At 36.4% G+C, this 14,505-nt stretch overlaps 3 protein-coding genes across 4 annotated transcripts; all 3 read right to left on the reverse strand.

Annotated features, from left to right (window-relative positions):
- Positions 1-444: 444 nt before the first annotated feature.
- Positions 445-2,251, reverse strand: LOC114819117 (transcription factor MYB27-like). Of its 2 annotated transcripts, XM_008389308.4 has the most exons (5): positions 1,958-2,251; positions 1,740-1,856; positions 1,512-1,641; positions 1,260-1,357; positions 445-1,146 (listed from the first exon to the last, which is right to left on the reverse strand). In XM_008389308.4, the coding sequence occupies exons 1-5, from the start codon at positions 2,019-2,021 to the stop codon at positions 800-802; spliced, it is 756 nt and encodes a 251-aa protein (XP_008387530.2). In that variant the 5' UTR covers positions 2,022-2,251; the 3' UTR covers positions 445-799. The 2 variants fall into 2 exon arrangements, with proteins under 2 accessions (XP_008387530.2, XP_070665635.1); XM_070809534.1 differs by having other exon boundaries at positions 1,740-2,108.
- An 808-nt stretch (positions 2,252-3,059) lies between these two features.
- On the reverse strand, positions 3,060-5,626 carry LOC114819118 (uncharacterized). Its single transcript, XM_029090768.2, has 4 exons — positions 5,233-5,626; positions 5,019-5,129; positions 4,298-4,366; positions 3,060-3,407 (listed from the first exon to the last, which is right to left on the reverse strand). The coding sequence occupies exons 1-4, from the start codon at positions 5,380-5,382 to the stop codon at positions 3,357-3,359; spliced, it is 381 nt and encodes a 126-aa protein (XP_028946601.1). The 5' UTR covers positions 5,383-5,626; the 3' UTR covers positions 3,060-3,356.
- Positions 5,627-8,264: 2,638 nt separating this feature from the next.
- On the reverse strand, positions 8,265-12,531 carry LOC103449992 (serine/threonine protein phosphatase 2A 57 kDa regulatory subunit B' beta isoform). Its single transcript, XM_008389310.4, has 2 exons — positions 10,843-12,531; positions 8,265-8,770 (listed from the first exon to the last, which is right to left on the reverse strand). Exons 1-2 carry the CDS (start codon positions 12,010-12,012, stop codon positions 8,447-8,449), a joined length of 1,494 nt encoding a protein of 497 aa, XP_008387532.2. The 5' UTR covers positions 12,013-12,531; the 3' UTR covers positions 8,265-8,446.
- Positions 12,532-14,505: the final 1,974 nt, after the last annotated feature.

Consider the following 14,505-nt stretch of genomic DNA (forward strand, 5'->3'; position numbering starts at 1 on the left):
TTTGACTTTCCTTTTGTTAATTTATGCATAAAAATACATTTAAAACATGTAAGTCGCGCATAACACGCTGTGATTCAAAAAATGTCTTTTGCACGCGTTTGAGCGCGTGCATGAAGGCTAGTATTCTTATAATTAATTGTCAACTTGTTTGATTCATATGAACAACTAAAATGGTCTCTAAGCTAAATGAAGTTTTCTAGAGATGATCATTGGATGATGATAAAGAGAATAAACAGTTTGAATACAAAGTTTTTACAGTGGTGAAATAATGTCACTTAGTTCATATTATAACATTTGTAAGGTGAAATGATATCACATTGTCATGTAAAGAGAAATGACTCCTTATATATAAGGAGGCAAGTGGGGCCTTGAAAGGATTGTAATATTGCTTTGTTTGGTGTTCATTGAATCGTTTTCGCTACGCTTTAACAGCTTAGAGAGAAGACGAGGGAAAACAATTTAAATTTAACTTAGATGATTGTACATCCAATGCATGCCATTACAAATTACAGCTTCGAAAAGCTTCATCAAGTACATTACGGTGAACTCTACCAAACTTATCGAAGTAGATCCTACTGTTCTAGGTAGACGAGCGTACAAAAGCTATTCACCCTCCTTACTTTGTCCCAAGAATATTTGTTAAGCCATCATCAGCTGCCGTATTTGCTTCCCAGAAGATATGCCAAAACTTCACTTGATGGAGCTGGAAAGGAAAAAATTCCATTTTTCTTAGCAACATGCATTGTAGTAAGATTCTTTGACGTTCATTCGATCCACATTTCACACTATTGAGTTTCTGTTAATTCATGTCCCAGAGAAAACTTGGACAGTCCCATGTATCACTATCATCCGGAGTCCATGTCAGATGACATAAATCGGACTCGACGCTATTACAGTCCTGATTATAGGCTGTTCCATTTTGTTCACTTGATAGCTCAGATATCCAATCTGATAACTGGGTTTCATATGGAGAATTTGTCACTGCAAAGTCTGATAAACCAAGATCATCAGAGCTAGTAACCTTGGTTTCCCATGAATTCTTAACGGAGTCATGGTCTTGATCGAAGTCGTATTTTTCATTATTCATATCACCTTCCTGGCAGAAAAGACCTCGTCCGTTTTTGTTCAATGTACATTGGAAATTTCCTGCAGACAGAGCAATTGTTAGTAATGTGGAGCAAGCACTTTGAAGAACAAGCCTTGGCATTTTTCACAAAATATGTCAGAAATCAGAAGAAAATGATGGAAGCACAATATACCATCTGGAATCTGTGTTTTCTTCTTTAAATGAGTTCTCCAGTAATTCTTGATCTCATTATCGGTTCTTCCTGGCAGCGCTCGGGCAATCTTCGACCACCTATAAGATTGATGTAGTGATATAGTTAGAACAAACTCAGAACACTACAGCATTATGCACTTAAGCTAGGTGATAGTGCTAGTGATGTAGCAAGAAGGTAATAATCTCGCAAACTTGAAAAGGTATTACCAAAGACAACAACTACAAAACTCACTTGTTACCCCAACGTTGATGAAGTTGGAGAATGGTTTTCTCTTCTATGATGGTAATCTGGCCATGCTTAATGTTTGGGCGGAGATAGTTCAACCACCGCATCCTGCAACTCCTACCACTCCTCCTTAGACCTGCATGATGTAAACCGCATCTGAATTTATCCGTTCACTACATATGAAGTGAGTCATCTTTAAACTTCACACGTAAAAATCATATGTAATGTGCTTACCTGATTCCTTCGCTAATGCATCCCACCTCCGATTCCCCTTAAGGTTTACAACGGTGGTGAGTCGTTCATCTTCCTCTTCGAGCCACGGACCTTTACGCAGTTTCTCTCCATCCATGGCTGCTTGACAAGTCATCATTGGTGTGACAAACCAAGAGAAGCTAAACCCTTATATACAGAACCGGGTGGCAAAAGAGTTGGGGAAAAGGGAAAAATGAGACCTCTTACATAAACTCCACTAGTTTGTGGGAACTCCACCACTGGCTTTGGCTTACATAAACTCATCCAGTTAAGGCAACAAATTAGGTCATCCAGGAAGATGAACAGTTGATGATTCTACTTCTCTCTCCCTTTTTTATGCATCACATTTTTTGTCTCTAGCCATTTTGTCTCTGTCTATTAATCATATTATTCATATAATATATGATTAATAGGGAGAAAAGGGAAGGGATAAAGAGATAATGTTTAGGAAGGTAGCCTGGGGAAGCAAATATTTTGATTGGATTAAAAGATATTATGGACACTTTGCATTTGCATATCTGGAGAGAAGTTTGGACTGGCTGCGGAGGAGTGGAATTTTTAGCCATTATACCGAACCATACCATTACCATACCAATTTTGTGCCAAAACAGGAATGATACGTTAATTTTACCAAACCGAAGATATTTGTATGGTATTAGTATCCAAAACCAGTGTTGATGGTACTACTGTACCTTACATTTAGGGCTCAATTATCCCTTCTGCAACCTACCTTGAACTTAGGGTTCATTTGGTGCCTGGGATTGGAATGGAGTGGGCAACAAATAAGTTTCAAGGTTAAAGGTAGATGTGAATGATTTTATTAATGAGGGAATTGAAGGAAATATATCCCTTCTAATCCAAGCACAGGTATATGCTTCATGACCACAAGTTTGGTGCCAAGAATTACATTGGATTGGATATATTAACTCATTAGATTCAGGTATGTTGAATGAAGAAATGGATGCCAGCTTCCCAATTTTGTCCAAGTCGAAAGTAAAAGATGGTTTGGTAACGAACGAAACTTATCCCTCTCACAACTACAAATGGTTGACACCTTATAACCAATCCATCTAATGTCTTGACCTTCGACAAAAGATAGAAGTTGGCAAACTTGGCATTCATCTCTGACATCAATAAACCTCAAATTTCGCACGTTAATATATCCAATCCTAGTCAAAGAATCAATAAACCTCAAATCTCGTAAGTTAATATATCCAATCCTAGTCATTGAACTTGACTTCTACATATGCATTTATGTGCTATATGTACAGGGAAGACAAAGCTTTCAAATATAACTAGACATTCTCCAAGACTCATATTATTTAAATTCAACTATTAAAGTCACATACTGAACAGGAAAACTGTATATATGGCGGGGGGGGGGGGAATAACATGTAAAAGAAAACTCTTCATGCCACAATACAAAATAAGAAACCTCCCGCTTCTGATCTTAGATACTAACAACTACATACGCCTAAACCGCAGCACAAGCAAAGACAACACAAGTGGAGAGTGGAGACCACATAATAAGTCATTCTTCCTGGTTAGGCTTCTGCTGACTGCAATTACCTATCCTCTTGATACCACGAAATCAATGACCTAGCGATCTATAAATGATTTATTCATGAGATTGACAGCATCATCCATGAACTGCATTAGAGACATGATCAATGTATTAATTATTAAGACCTCTGGAACTGTGGACTTTCATGTTTTGTGTATGAAAGCACAAACTGTTCTGCCAGTGAGTACTGGACAAGTATCAAACAAAAGTAACAATTTATTATCAACAATGGTGGAAGTTACATTCTAGAACCGTGACCACAAAGAAAGTGTTGAGGTAATAAATTTATCCTTACTTATTCACTTTCAGGACAAGTAAAAGAAAAAAACTTAAAGGGTACAGAGAAGTCTTAATTCTGAGCTACAAATTTTCCAATTCATACAAATATCATCAGTTTTTGGGAAAAGCAAGTCAATCAGATATAACTGAAACCCAACCTCCTTCAAATTCATAGAAAAATCATCAGTTTTGGGGAAAAGCAGGTCTGCAAAACCTAGGCCACAGCTTGAAAATAGAAGCTGATAAATTCTTACAAACCCTAAACACAGAAGATATGTAGCAAGAACTAAAGATGCTAATGTATCCAATAGTAAATTTCATTATGGTTCTGTGCAAGAACATTTCTACACTTCCAATCGATTCGACCTAAAAGCACTCATTTGTTTCTTGGCATCATATCATTTTCAGCAGATCATTGATTGGTTTTACTATTGAGGAAAATCATTTCTGAATTACTATGCTCAGAATGTTCACCTTATCTCTCTTCATTACTTGAATTATCAATAACGTGTATCAATCTATTGACATTCTTGCTACTTTCCATTACATGATATTGGAGACAACACCATAACTCAAGATCGTTCCCAGCTTTATTTTATGTATTTTTATTTCTTTTTCTTCTAAAGCTATCTACTTTCATTATCTATTCAAGAATGCTAACTCCGAGAGGAAAACTGATCTGAAACATAGAATTTACCTTTCCAAGCTGCTTCAGCTCTCGCCCTACTGGTTCCAAAAATTTCAGGTTAACTTCAATAGGCCATACCTGCAAGAAAAACAAATATTCAATTAAAACAATAATAACTAAGAAGAACAATAGACCAGGTGCACAGATAATTGATAAGTATAAAGTAAAAACTTGATATATCATATATCTATTGCACATGCACAATAAGCAAATCGAAGAACCAAACCGCAACTGTGAAACAGACAATCAAGCACAGGCACTGTCCTAGTAAAAGTAGACACGTCGCCGCAAAATACGCCTCCGGAAAAGCAGAACTAATTAGTGTACGCAGAAATTGCAAGCGTTTGAAGAAAGTAATAAACTTACGAATAACATCAAAAAAAGACACCCAATTCAAACATAAAGCAATGGCATATACTACAAAGTTGGAACATTACAGAGAAGAAAGCAAAACAAATTAAAAAGAACAACAGGCAAACCCCAACCCGTACCAGATGTTTCGATTCTAAATTTGCATAGGTACTTAGCATAACTTAAATTATAAATTCTAAATTCAGATAGCATAACAGTTATAGCAATCCACCTACAGGCAGCAGCAATTGGTCAAAAAGTAAGCTAACCCACAAAAGCATTAGTCAAAATTTGTGAATTAAAAAGCTAAATAATGGCTTACTGGACCAAATAAGTATGAATATATTTTAGTGATACAAAAAGAAGAGCAGGAGGCAACCTTGAGACCAAGTAATTTGACGGGTGCTACTTGTCCTGGGACAATGCAATCCGGTCCAGCGGATTCCACTATAGCTTCCATGGCCAACCCACTTCCGACTGGATTCGGGTGCTGCAAAATTACACAATTGCACGACGACCCAGATGAGAAAAAAACGAAAAGAACAATGTAATTAGAGGAGCAAAATGGGGGTAAAGTTTGGGAGAAAACTGACCTTCATGACGGAGAGGGCGTAATTGGACGTAGGGTTGGGGGTTATACGGAGAAGAGGGGAATGGTGAATTTTGGGGATGGGTTTGACGTTTGAGGTCCTCCAAGGCACGTCCTTTGGCAGTGAAGAATCACTTCCTCCTTTGCGCGACATGCCCTTCTTTCGTACCTAGACGGAGAGAGAGAGAGAGAGAGAGAGAGAGAGAGAGAGAGAGAAAGAGAGAAAGAGAGAGGTGAGCGTCTATGCGTCTGTGTGTGGATTTTTTTGTTGGATGAAGAAGATGATGGAGCAAAGCTGGGCGGCTGAGGTTTTGTATTTCCTTGGCGTTTGTTCGAAGGTCTTTTTTATTTTATTAAGACCAATTATATTAAATGATATATGTATCATATTATGTAATGACAATTTTGATCTTGTTAGGTTTAGAAAAAGTAATAAATTTCTCAATACACTCTAAATTACTTTTAATATATTATTTATCTTTTTCAACTATCAAAACCCCTCTCACTTCCACCCTTTACTGTTAAACAAAACTCTAACGAATGAAACTACGTACCTTTAAAAACCTTCACTGCACTTTCATATATGCGCATGCCTCCTTACCCAAACCCTTTCTCTTATTATGGGTTATTAACCTTTATGAAAGTATCATATTTATCTTCTCAAACATATGTTAACGGGCATCTAACTATGAATCAAAATCATTTTTTTTAAATTTTTTTATAGGAGGCCCTACTTTCTTCCCCAATACCTGCTTGTGATTCCCCAGGAAACCATACTACCCAATATTTATATAAGGATGTGAATTGGAGTGCTTCGAGTACTCACAGAAATAATCGTTAGAACAACCAAATGGAGTTTAGAGATTCTGGAAGGAGCAATGGAGGACACGGTTTCCCAGTTCTCTGCGAAACTGGGCCCACAAGTGAGGAGCAACAGGTGATTGTGGTTGATAAAAAGGAGGGTTTACTGCTAAGAACTTCCAAAGTTTTCTTAATGGGAAGGATACTAATGTGGAAAACTTTGAACAAGGAGAGATTTAAGAAACAAATGAGTATTATAAGATAATGTTGGAATTATAGAAAATACGGGGTGTATGTAGAAAATGTAATGTGGATGTTGAGAATGTGGAGTGTGAGGGTATTAGGGGAAAGTATGTGAGGTGTATTAAGATAATTTTCAATTGAAAAGCAAATGTGGGATGTATTAAGTATATGAGGTTTATTCAACAATATGGAGTGTTAATATAATAAACCTTGTTCAAATTTTTATTTTTTTTATTAAATTTTTAGTTTGCCTTTTTTATGTTATCTCTTTAATAGAGGTAGAGCTGGTCTATGCGTCTCATCTCTATTAAAGAGATGGTACAAATAAATGTTAAGAATAACATATTTGTTTTTATTTTTCTTTGTTGACTCTTTTTAGTAGAGTGACACTGTTCATGAGGTTAGATGGTAAGTTGTTAAGGACGAAGGGGAAGTGATTTAAATTGAACCTCGCATCAAAGTTCATAAACATAAATTTTTTTTTTCGCCACTTAAAGCATCAACTGCTTTAGATTCTAAATGAGTCTACTATGTCTCAATTTATTAGTGAATTTTGTGGCCGATGAATTGGATAACTTGATTTCTTCGTATTGTTTTGGTCCAATTTATTTGATCAAGCTTATCGACATCCCTTAAGCTGTTGAGCGTTTAACCTCGTTGTAAACTAAATTTTTTCTTTTAGTAGTATTTGGTTGACGAAAACCTTTTGATAATTTATTTTTTTAATCTATTTCCCTTTTTCGCTCTTAATTTTAGGATTTTTTTCTTTTTTGAGAAATGATACCCACATTTTTCTCCTCTTACATGTACCCTCTTTATTTTTAGTCATCATCAAGGTTCTAAAAGAAACTAGCCTCTAGTCAGATGGGGATTTAGGGCCTAGCACCTAGAAGTCTAGCGGGGGCCTAAATGGATTTAAGTAAATTTATTATAAATCGTATAAATAAATACTTCTTTATACTTAAAAGAAATACATAATTGCATTAGGATACATAAATGCAAATTAGAATGACATATAGATTATAAAATATTAAAACATAATGAAAATATGGGGAATAAGCATATAATGCATGTTTATCTAAGTATTAAACAAGTTTCTTCACAATTTATTAAAAAAAATAAAATGCAAAATAAAATCATATATTTTTGTCCAATTGAGAGTCCCGACTAGGTGGCTATCTAGGCAGGTCTGGGTGGGCTAGGCAGGCGCCTAGGCACCCTAGCTGATGCCTAAGCGGGTCTAGGTGTCTTTTCTTAATTTTCAAACGTCTAAGGATTAATCAAGACGGTGGCCAGCCATCTAACGCCTAGGTGGCACTAGGCGGGGATTTTTAGAATAGTAGTCATCATGTTAAGTGAATTAACAAAAATTACAAACAAAATTAAACGTGAGTATTGAAAAAGAAAAATAAATAAATAAATGTATAGTTATTATTTCCTTTCTTTTTAATCTGTTGAAGGAAAATCAGTGCATTATCCTCTACATATAATTTTTTGCTCTAGAAAATTGGAAACTCATAAAATGTGTAGTATCCTAATCTTCTCAAGTTTCTAGGTTGGAACTTGGAACTTCCCAATTTAAGGTAACATTAGTTCCAATTCATTGGTGAGGTGAACATTTTGATTCATAATTGTTAAGTAAATGACATCACATATTTCTCTTGAAAATTAAGAAATTTCCTTTTGTTTGAAAAATCACAAAATTTTCTTTCGATTCTAATGATATTCTAATCTAATTATACTACAAGAAAAGAAATCAAACTCAGCTACATCAGAATGGCTCGGAGACACGGCTCTACCCAACTGGATTACGCTCTCGTTTGCAAAACATCACACAAATTTAAACTCACTTTGTGCACTTGGGAAAGCAGGTTCCATTTCCAATGTTTTATTGACAAAAGATGGACAAAAAAAAGTATAACTTTACCTAATAATTCTTGTTCCCAACATGGTAGAAGAATTCGAAAAATGAAGAGGGAGAAGCACGAAACATATTTCACAAATCATTCTTAATCTGCAGCATATTGCTAACAAATTCCGTACATCTTAAATTACAATTTATCACTGCTTCTGATATCTTCAATGATTTGAACCGGGATCAAAAAATTAAACGACAAAAAATATATTAAAAAAGAATACCACCAATGCCGGTACATGAAACCCTGGTTGATCATTCAGCTCGTAACCATATCCTCTTCCCCTCTCTGTGCTGCCGCGTCTGCCAGTTTTTTCCATGTCAACTCTCGTTGTTCTACCACCTCTCTTGCGCTCGCTTCTTTCTCTGCAAGCTGCCTCTGGCAGTCTTCAAACAACTCAGCATCCATTTCCGAAAACATTTTCCGGACATTGACAGTCAGCCCGTGAACTGCTTGGTTCCAGTGATTTTGGATATTCATCTCCAACGCCTCGAAAATAATTGGTAGTATGACATTGCGGTTCTGAGCAATTAAACTGACAATGTGCTCATTATTCCATAAGAAGAGTGCTCGTTCCGCAACCTGCATTAAAAACGTGACTCAGAAAAACCTTCAAGGAATGCAATTATTAGGAAAATACAACTTTAGAAGTTTTGAATTGGAATCTTATCCCTTCACCATTTCATAATTGTTAAAGAGTTACCTCCAATTACATTGAGATTATTCATGACGGCAAGCACAAAAGCTAACTAGAATCCCATTTATTGCTGGGTCATACCAATACTTTCACAAGACAGCATTAGACAACCGTCTAATTGGGGACAAGATTAAATAACAATAAAAGGTCGTACCCAGTGCACAAGGCTCCCGCTTTACGCAGGGTCTGGGAGAGGTGAATGTCGGCTAGCCTTACCCCCATTTATGGAGAGGATGCTCCCAAGTCTCGAACCCGAGACCTACCGCTCATGGGCGAAGGCACTTGCCATCGCACCAAGTGCGACCTCTACAAGATTAAATAACAATAAATGCATAAAATGAGAACATAAAAAAAAGCATTTAAATTCAAACAACTGCTGCTGTTTGGCAGAAAAACAAAACATACATATTGTTAGTTACAAGTTACAACTATAAAAAGCCCATGATATTTCATCCGAACATTACATACAGGTTTCAGGTTTCTTAACAAATCAGGAATGTTGTCAGCAGGACACTTAATAGGGATGAACGGGAACTATTAAAATTTAAAACTATGTCAAATACAGCAAGCATTTTTGCACAAAAATACATCGAAAGTTAGATTAATCAAGGTGAACTGTTTCTCTTCATAAATTGATCATCTTAACCATCAAAGGGATATCAATGTAAAATGTCAATCGAGAAGGTTGCATCCATCATTGCTTCATAAACATTCATGTCTAACAAAACTTAGTTTTCCACTGCCTAATGCACAATTTCCAGGGGATTTGTCTAACCAGGCAATCTTGTGCTTTTGCCCCCATAATATTGATACTATATGATTTCAGATACTTAAGATGGTCCTTTATGTAATAAGTAACTACTTCTCCCTCTCAAGTTATACGGTCCCTATATGCCGCCAGACTACAACTTGATCTCATATGTCAATGTCACCCACTATATTGTTGCATGTCTGCTTATTCAATAGAAAATCAATATGACAAGGACGCCAGTGTTTTTAACATATTATGTGCATTCCTAAAACATTAACATAAGAACTTTAGCCATCTATAACAACCGCTCTACCTTCCCCGCTCGTCAAATGTCCAGAAATGAAAACCCCTCCAAGTCAAACTATAGACCAGTGTTCCAAATTATTGCATAATTGATTTTTCTTTTCAAGTAACGTATCAATTTTTGACCTTTTCTTTAAAGATGGACGGATGAAAAATTACAAAAAGATCATATCAAATGTAAAAGAAACAGGCAAAACAGCTAAGGCAACAAAAATTACGTACTGAAGGTAGATTTCTCCCATTGGAGGAACACAAAAAGCAAACACTTATGTGTACCATAATATAACAGAATGGCAGTCACATTAGTAGGAGATCAGCAACAAAAGAAAGAGACAACAGGTAAATTTATCAAACTAGAATAAACTAATAAGGACGCAGCCTCGTGCAAAAAGAGAAATGAGGTAAGGAGAACAATGACATGGTATTCAACCAAAAAGTAGCTTTAGAGAGATTGCGGAAAAGTGTATTTCGGTTACAATAAATGCTCACTAATGACAATTTTCACAAACAGAAGCAGTTTCCATTTGAACAAGATTTCATATCATGATGCAATTCAATACATTCATACAATGAAGTACTCATAAGTATAACAAGATCAAAACTAAATAACAAAATTTGAAGAAAAGAATGGAAAAGGAAAAACTTTTGACCAAGATAAATACCAATATTCATTGTAATCATGAGTACAACAAAAGCAAAACTAAATAACAAAATTTGAAGAAAAAAATGGAAAAGGAAAAACTTTACCAAGATAAATACCACCAAGTAAAATTCCCAAATTAAGTCTGTCAGTATTAGTTTAAAGCTCCAGCAAAATAAAATTCTAGTCTTCCATACGAACAAATAATCATAATGGATAATTAAATGAAGCAAACCCAATAAAATTTGAAAATATTCCCAAACCTGAAAATGAGAGCTATTGAGGCAGCGAGCAATCTGTCTGAAAAGAGGAACCATGCACCGCTGAAACTCGGCAGCTTGTGTTGCCTCCAGAACTTCTTCAAGTTCTCCAAGGAAAAGAACTTCTTTCTGACAGTTGGTCACCGGCCAGTATTTCAACAAACCCCTTACAACCGTATCTGCCAACTTGTAATCCTTTTCAACAAACTGGGTTATGCAGTAGGACAGCTGCTGGTGATACACGGCAATTGGCTTCGGCTTATGCAGCGGTATAAGTGCCCGAACAAGGAACAACTTGTGCTCCTCTTTCATTGGAAGAGCAAACCCATTAATTATACTCCCAAGAATCTCTAAAAGCTCAGCCACGCCACTGTGCCTCTCGGTCTCATATATAAACCTATAGAATATGTTATTGATGGCTTTCCTGATGAAGGGTCGGTGCACCATGAACTTCCCATATATGCGGTGAAGGCTGTTTTTCAAGTACTCGCGCTCACGCGGGTCCTCAGAATCAAACAAATCAAGTAACTTCAACACAAATGAGTGATCAATATAACGCTTGGCAACCTTGGTATCCGTATCAGATGACACAATGTACCTAAGAAGAAGCTCATAAACCAACTGCAAATGAGGCCAGGACGGCTCCAAATAAAGCTCCTCCTCTTCAGGATCGGCATTCTCCTGGCCTGTGTTTTCATGGGACGCAGGGGGCAAGCACCGAAATATATTAACAGACACCATTTTAATCATCTCCTCCTGACAAGTCTCGGTGATCTTACCCGACCCAGATTGTATAAAATCAACCAATTCCAAAAGGCTTTGACGCTTAATCTCTTTCTCCCTAGGGTTCTTAAGGGTATCAGAGAAATCGAATTGAAAGCAACAAACCTGCAATTTGCGAAGGAACAGGGTCTGGCGCTCCGAGACTGGCACATCACGGAACGAAGGGAGAGGCTCGATGGTTCCAGAAGGCGGCAACGCCGTAATCCCTGAGGCGCCAACAGCGTTGGTGCCGGAAGCAGCCGGCCCAGAGCGGGAGGCATGGTTTACGACCACGTTCGCCGAGACCGCCCCAGAATTGCGGGTACCGGGCTGCCCGTACCCGTACGAAGAAGGATCATGTGTCTCGGATTTCGCGGGCTTCTTGTTCCCCTTGATGATTTTCTTAAACATAATTTCCCAATGCAGCGACGAATCCTAAACCCTAGAATTGAGGACAGCGATCGATATGGGAATCGGGAAGCAGCTCTGGCGACGTGGGGGAAGCAATCGGCGATTGGCGATGATTTGATTCAACATGCATGGGACGAGAGCCCTAGATTCTCCACAAATCAATCAAATCCCCGAGTAGTTCTATTCAATGGGCGATTTCGGCGTCGGAAAACGAAATTGAATTTGAAATCGAAAGGGGGCGTGGGGATACGAAGAAATGTACCGTCTTTGGAGATTGGAATCGCTGAGTGGTTGTTGGTGGATCCGAATTCAAAGTCATCTGAGCCAGATCGCCGGAATGCCGGCGACTTGATCGGACGGTGGTGGTTCCGGCGATCAACCCGAGATGAGAGAGAGAGTGTGTGTGAGTATGGGAGTGGAGGGCGGATAATTATGGAGAAAATGAAAAACAAGAAAAGTTTGAAACAGCAAAAATGGGAATGATTGCATAAACTCCCTTTAAAAATAAAAAATAATTCTAAAATACTGACACTTGTTTGTTTTTGATAAACAATGAATATTTTGTTTGTTTGTTTTTCGGTTGAACAGCAAATAATTCATATTTCGGTTAATTTTAGTTTATTATTTTGAAGGGGAAGAAGAAAAAAGATTTTTTATTTTTTATTAATTAATTTTGTTTTTTTTTTAATATTCAAGTAGGCTTATATTGACCTGTAGCTCTAGTTATTGTCCATGTGGGCATCACGTCACAATTTAATTGTTGTTTTAACAAGCAGCTTAACAGATGTATGAAAGAGTTCCAAAATTATGATTTTAGGTACCAAACCGCAATGAAAAAAACTTAATGTATGAAATGTTGAAAACAAAGAAACTTTAGAGCAATAAATTGAGATTAACTCTTAATATTTTGTTAGCTAAATTCATCTTATTTTATTTGAATTTTTGATATTTTTTGTGCTTTTACACGTGGCATGGGATCACATAAGATAAACGTGAGATGTGCTGTTTTGCCGAGGTTGCAAAGGAGATTTTACCATATTAATGATCGAAAAATATTTTTGCTCACTACTTTAAATTAATAATGATGTCACCATTCTATTTATTATTGAATTTACTGTTGAAAGATTTTAAATTTCAAAATCTATGTTGTGGATATACATCAATTGCAAACTCATCTGAATATGATAAATACAATAGTAAACATTATCACCACCTGAAATAAGTTTCCTTAAAGAGAACATTGGAGTTGGAGGTTGGATTGGATGGATCCTTGTAATTGTTGGTGGGCCCCAACTGTATTGAGGATAATTGTTGGGACAAAAAAATAGTAAAGTTTCTATTGTTAGGTTGGTTCATATTTTGTCTTTTCTTTTTCTCATCAAAAACCTAATTTGCTCAATGACATTAGTACTTTGTGCTTTACCCAAAAATTAAAAAAAAAAAATTATAATCCTAAAAAGAAATAAAATAAATTATTTTTTAAAACCTTCCAGGATTGTTTCATCGAAAAATAAAGTATTTTTGTTTAATGTATTTTCATATAGAGATATATTATTTTCTTTTCATTAAGATTTTTTAGATGTAAAGTAAATTACAATTCCTCGACTAACTTAGAGCAAGTCTACCCATTTAGAAGGGTAAGGGCAAGGCAATGAAATTACCTTTATTATTCACCATGAACAGTAATTACCTTTGTGCAAGTCCACTCGTTTGCAGGGGCGGATCCATTGTCGGACCGAGGTGGCCCAGGACCACCAGACGTCCAAAGAAGGGCCTCTGAGGACCTCTGAGGACCACCAAATTGTCTGGACACGTGGGGAAAATAGAATACAACCATAGTTGTGTAGATGTTCTATAACAAAAACTTTGAACCAATAAGAAATATCTAATTTTAGAAAAGTGGAATATAGAGAAAATCACCATGGCTCTATTTTTCTTGAACCTTGGTTACAAAGAACAAGAAAGATTTTCTCTTTCCATTTCCGACGTGACCAATTCCCATTTTTCTTTTTCTTTTAATTTTTTTCCAATCAGGTTATGTCACCCTATCATTTTAATTAGCAAAGCGATGGTGTATTACTAAACCAATATTTTTATACCATATGTTTATAACCGTTAATTTTTTTTTATTTCTTATAAATTTAGATTTCCTATAAATTCATATGACCTTTGAAAAGTATTTCATAAAGTACTATGAACTCATAGTCACTTGCACTTTCATCTCATACCATCAAAATTACTAAAATACTAAAGCAAAAATTCTGACATTTTCATATGTTATAGTTTAATAATACCTAATTAAAATAATAAACCCTACATTCTCAATACAAGTATAGTTTTTTTTGTAAGTGTAATTAGGTACTTACTTGTATGATACATAGTAGTAAGTATACTTAAATCCGCCTAGTCTGCCTAGCCCTTTGCCAAGACCTTGTCTAGGAGCATTGGTGTCTCAGCTCGCCACCAGACTAGCGCCTAACGTCCTTTGATTAG

The sequence above is a fragment of the Malus domestica genome, chromosome 12 (assembly GCF_042453785.1).
Source record: "Malus domestica chromosome 12, GDT2T_hap1".
NCBI lineage: Eukaryota > Viridiplantae > Streptophyta > Magnoliopsida > Rosales > Rosaceae > Malus > Malus domestica.